Source organism: Amphimedon queenslandica, unplaced genomic scaffold (assembly GCF_000090795.2).
Source record: "Amphimedon queenslandica unplaced genomic scaffold, v1.1 AMPQUscaffold_13084, whole genome shotgun sequence".
Classification (NCBI taxonomy): Eukaryota; Metazoa; Porifera; class Demospongiae; order Haplosclerida; family Niphatidae; genus Amphimedon; species Amphimedon queenslandica.
In genome coordinates this window covers 40,681-45,179 of record NW_003546680.1, presented here as the reverse complement: position 1 = coordinate 45,179, position 4,499 = coordinate 40,681, and the positions used below count along the sequence as shown (strand labels likewise).

At 37.0% G+C, this 4,499-nt stretch overlaps 1 protein-coding gene across 1 annotated transcript in view; it reads right to left on the bottom strand.

Moving 5' to 3' along the window:
- The window catches only part of LOC109585327 (uncharacterized), a 32,133-nt gene extending 29,718 nt beyond the window's left edge, over positions 1 to 2,415 (bottom strand). Inside the window, exons 1-5 of the mRNA XM_020001344.1 lie at positions 2,306 to 2,415; positions 2,183 to 2,252; positions 555 to 601; positions 432 to 501; positions 84 to 211 (exon numbers count right to left, since the gene is read on the bottom strand). Coding sequence (XP_019856903.1) covers positions 84 to 211; positions 432 to 501; positions 555 to 601; positions 2,183 to 2,252; positions 2,306 to 2,323 — 333 coding nt within the window. The 5' untranslated portion in view covers positions 2,324 to 2,415. The remainder of the gene's footprint in view (positions 1 to 83; positions 212 to 431; positions 502 to 554; positions 602 to 2,182; positions 2,253 to 2,305) is intronic.
- Between the last annotated feature and the right edge of the window lie 2,084 nt (positions 2,416 to 4,499).

Sequence of the window (4,499 nt, the reverse complement as noted above, 5' to 3'; positions counted from 1 at the left end):
AAGAGATTTTGATTGAGAATATAGAACATGTAATTATAAAATAAAACTGCTCCAAAATACAGTACTCTCTCTCTCTCTCTTACTCTGTTCCCTGATAGGTCAATGGTCCAGAGTTCCCTGCACCACTCAATGTTACTGATACTGTCAATCACATTATCCTCCAGTATTAATGTATGGAGCTTCTGACAGTCATCCAACTGCTCTATATAAGCTATGGAAACAAGAACAACAACAAGGATAATTATTAATAAAAGATATTATGCAATAATAATAATAATGTGTAATTTATATTGCACTGTTACCATGGCAACTATTAACAAACAAATTAGGTGAGGCCAGGCTGATTGTACCATTATTAACAGGAGTGCATGATAAGGATAATAATTATCATAATAATTCTGTTTCTCTTTGTTCCTCTTTTTTGTTCTTACGTATTCTCATTGATGATAGGTCCAGGTATGACAGTCTTTCAAGAGGACATGGTACAGTCTTATGGAGCAACTGGAGGAAGGAGGAGATTAGAAGAGAAGGAAGACTAGTGTTTGTAGACTTACCTGCTTTGTTATTCTCATTGTTGGAACAGCTGGAGGTGCATTTGGACCTAGAATAGAAAACTTAAGAGCTGAAGATAGAAACAATCTTGAAATAAACAAACCACACCCATAACACCACGCCCTTATTTAAACATACTAACTAGCAATGGACCAATCAAAAACCAGTGCTCACATGGAGCCTAGCTTCACGGCTATAAAACATTGCTGTCTTTATCATTAATTGCACTCTAGCAACTTTGAAGCTCCTTTTAAATTTATTTCCTCAAATCAATATGGCTACGGTGGATTGCCAACTACCCGTTTACATATATGTAGATAGCCCAAACCTATGGATTGCGGCTATCGGCAATGATTCCAGAATTAGAATCGAAATTGGCAAACTAGTTGAAGTGGTTGCTGCGGGTCGTCAGGTTAAAGGATTTTGGTATCGTTCTGACACTCCACTTCCACCTGCGTTCGAGAAAAATTTAAGAAACCTAGGTTTTGAAATTAGAGAGAAGCGGACCGCCGAGTCGACTGGTACGTGTAATATTTATGATGACATCACTGAAATGGCCCGCGAAACTCCAGAAAAAGGAAGAAGCACATTTGCTATAATGACTGGAGATGCAGATGTTGTACCAGCCATTGAAGAGGCCCTTGAACACAAATGGAAGGTGGAGGTTTTTATGTGGGAACATGCGACATCATTTGAGCTCAAAGAACTTGACGAGGCCGGGAGAATAAAACTGAAATATTTACATGACGATGTAACTTTTACCAATCGAAAGTTTAAACCATGCGATGACCTTATATCCCACCTAAAAGAGTCTGGTGTAGTTCTGACAGTTGATAAAAATCAATTTGATAAATGGCACTTTCCTACATGGTACCCAACTGACAAATGGTATAAGAAGGTGACAGCTATAGCTCAATGCCAATTTGAGTATAATTGGATTGACTCTGAAAGCAATCCGAGAGAATTTGGGCTTGTTCTCTATTTCAATCAAGATAGAGTTTTTAACTTGGAAGAGTTTATACCTGAACTCAAAAAGAATTTTAGAGAGTTGCATATCATCGATGCACAAACATATCAGAGCTACACAGAATCGATGGAGGGAGGTTGTCCATTCAACAATGCTACTGATGCTGATGAATATAATATAGCTACTTCTGGTGATGAAGAATACTAATCTAACCAAAGTTAAAAATAACTAGACTATAGATCTACAGAAATGTATAATTTTGCTGAATGCCATGTGTGCATAATTTTTTTTGATTTGTTAATTACAATTATTAATTTTAATAAAAATGTGCAAAAATGCATGATTGCTGAATTTTCAAAGTGTTCTTTGAAAAGGTCTACACTCAATATCAATTCAGTACAATGAGGTGAATATGATTTAACATGTCGTACATGTCTCACAGTCACAGACTAACAGCTACACTATTTCTCCAGCATAACCATGAAGACTACTTCACTTTACAGCTGCTAATCCCTCCATCATCAATCAGCAATAATCAGCTGCTAACAATCAAGCAGTAATTAGCTCAGCCCGAGGCTAATTGTACCAGTATCTTATTATTAATGATCACCAACAGCATTATCATAATGTCTCTCTCTCTTTGTTCTTCATAGTTGTTCTTACGTATTCTCATTGATGATAGGTCCAGGTATGACAGTCTTTCAAGAGGACATGGTACAGTCTTATGGAGCAACTGGAGGAAGGAGGAGATTAGAAGAGAAGGAGGACTAGTGCTTGTAGACTTACCTGCTTTGTTATTCTCATTTTAGGAACAAGTGGAGGTGCATTTGGACCCAGAAAAGCTTAGGAAAGGGAAAACAATCTTGAAATAAACCACACCTACAATGCCACGCCCTTGCTAATTACACGTTTACAACCACGCAACAATCACATTCAATAGTCAATACAAAAGATAATACAAAAATTAATTACCGGTATTTATCGTGTATTAATTAAATTCAGCAAAAATAACGCAACAGACATTTCTGTATAGTCTAGCTATTATTGTTTGATATTTTAGTAGGTCTATCTTCACTTTTAGTACCTTCATTTTTGACTACCTCAGAAAAAGAACATTTTATTCCACGGTTTTCTTTATTTTCTCCCAGATTTTCTTCCTGCTCAGTCTTGATCTCTTGTAAACAGATAACCTCCTTCTCAGAACCCTCCCAGATTTTTTTCTTTATTGATTGTGTATAGCTTCGATATTCTTGCACGCTGATAATGTGCAATCGCTCTAATTTTTCGCCATTGAATTTTGACCGCATAAATTCTTCCAAGTCAAAAACCTTCCCTCCGGCATCCACTTTTTTTGAAATAGAGAATAAGTCCAAACATTCCCGAAACACCAGAGTCTTCAAAGTCTGCCCAATCATACTGAAATTGACAATTAGCTAAAGTTTCCACCTCCTTACACCACTCATCTTTTGGAAACCAATCTTTCAGAGAGTGCCATTTATCAAAATCCTTTTTATGAACTTTGAGAACAGCAGATTTGCTTAGATTGCATCCAACATCCCATTTTCTATTGATGAAAATTATATCCTCACAGTGATCATTTAAATGTTGTAGCTGAGGTTTTAGTGTTATTCCCTCTTTACTTTTAACTTCTATTTTCTTGTAATCAGCTGACATTGCACCCTTCCATATAGCAACCTCCACTTTCCATCCATACTGTAGAGCCTTTTCAATGGCAGGTATCATGTCAGCATCTCCTGTTATGACAACAATTGTGCTTCTTTCTTCTGGTGAGGTCGTGCAGGCCGTTTTAGTGATATCAGCAACTATTTGTGTATCCACCTTCTTCTCTTTCCCTTGGCTGCTTTTTTGTGTATATTAACCTTCACATGTTGCTTTTCAATTTTTTTCCAGACTGTATCAACTTTAGGTGGTTCAGAACCATACAAGAACCTCTGAGCTACAGGACGACCAGCAGCAACAACATCACAGACTCTCCCAATATCTACTCTAGCTCTTGGATCCTTCCTCAGTCTCTTAGCCTGAATAAATAAGTTTGAATCATCTATATATATGAAAATAGGTCTGGAATTGGCCATTTTGATCATGAAAAATAAAGGACACTTCTAGCTGAGATAGATAGTCGAGTATATTTATACTCAAGGAGGCCGCTGATGCCAGCTGGCTACTGTGGGCTAGGGGAATGTCCTCTAGAGATGCTACCATGATAGTGCAGACCACATGCTCAATGTCACTGAGTGATGTATCAGATAGAATATCACATGATCAAAGTCATGCGAAAGATCCTAATTGTACAAGAAAAGTGCAAAAATAATGAATTTTCAAAGTTCTACATATACAAGACAAGGTCTACATTCAATATCAGTTACAATATGATCAACATGAGGTGAATATGATTTAACATGTTCTACATGTCTCACAGTAACAGACCAACCACCATTATCTTCTTTATACAATGATTCTAATATTGTCTTTATCCTAACAGCTACACTGTTACTCCAGTACAACCATGAAGACTCCTTCACTTTACACTGCTATTCCTTCCATCATTAGGAGCTGAAGTGATGTGAGAGGTGACATTTCCATGAACGTGTAGCCATCCTCCTTTATCTGGTTTGAGACAGGCAGCTGCAGTAGCCCACCCTTCTTCACTTGATGGTATCAATCCTAACAATACTCTATCAGCTATCCTTAATGGAGCTACCTATAGTATAATACAAACAGTGTAAATCAATAAACAAAAGACTATCTTTAATTTGTACATAGGCAAGTATTACAGGTAGATATAGGGAAAGGTAGAAAATTAAGATATATACTGTGTGCAATAATTGCTAGTATACAAACAAGCTCACAGTTATTGTCATTGGTAAGTTTGTTGTTTCCAGTCAGAGACAGTGAGAGTATGTACATATGGGACAGTCTCTTCAGCTCATTCCAATCAATGTTGTTATTGGGGGATCCT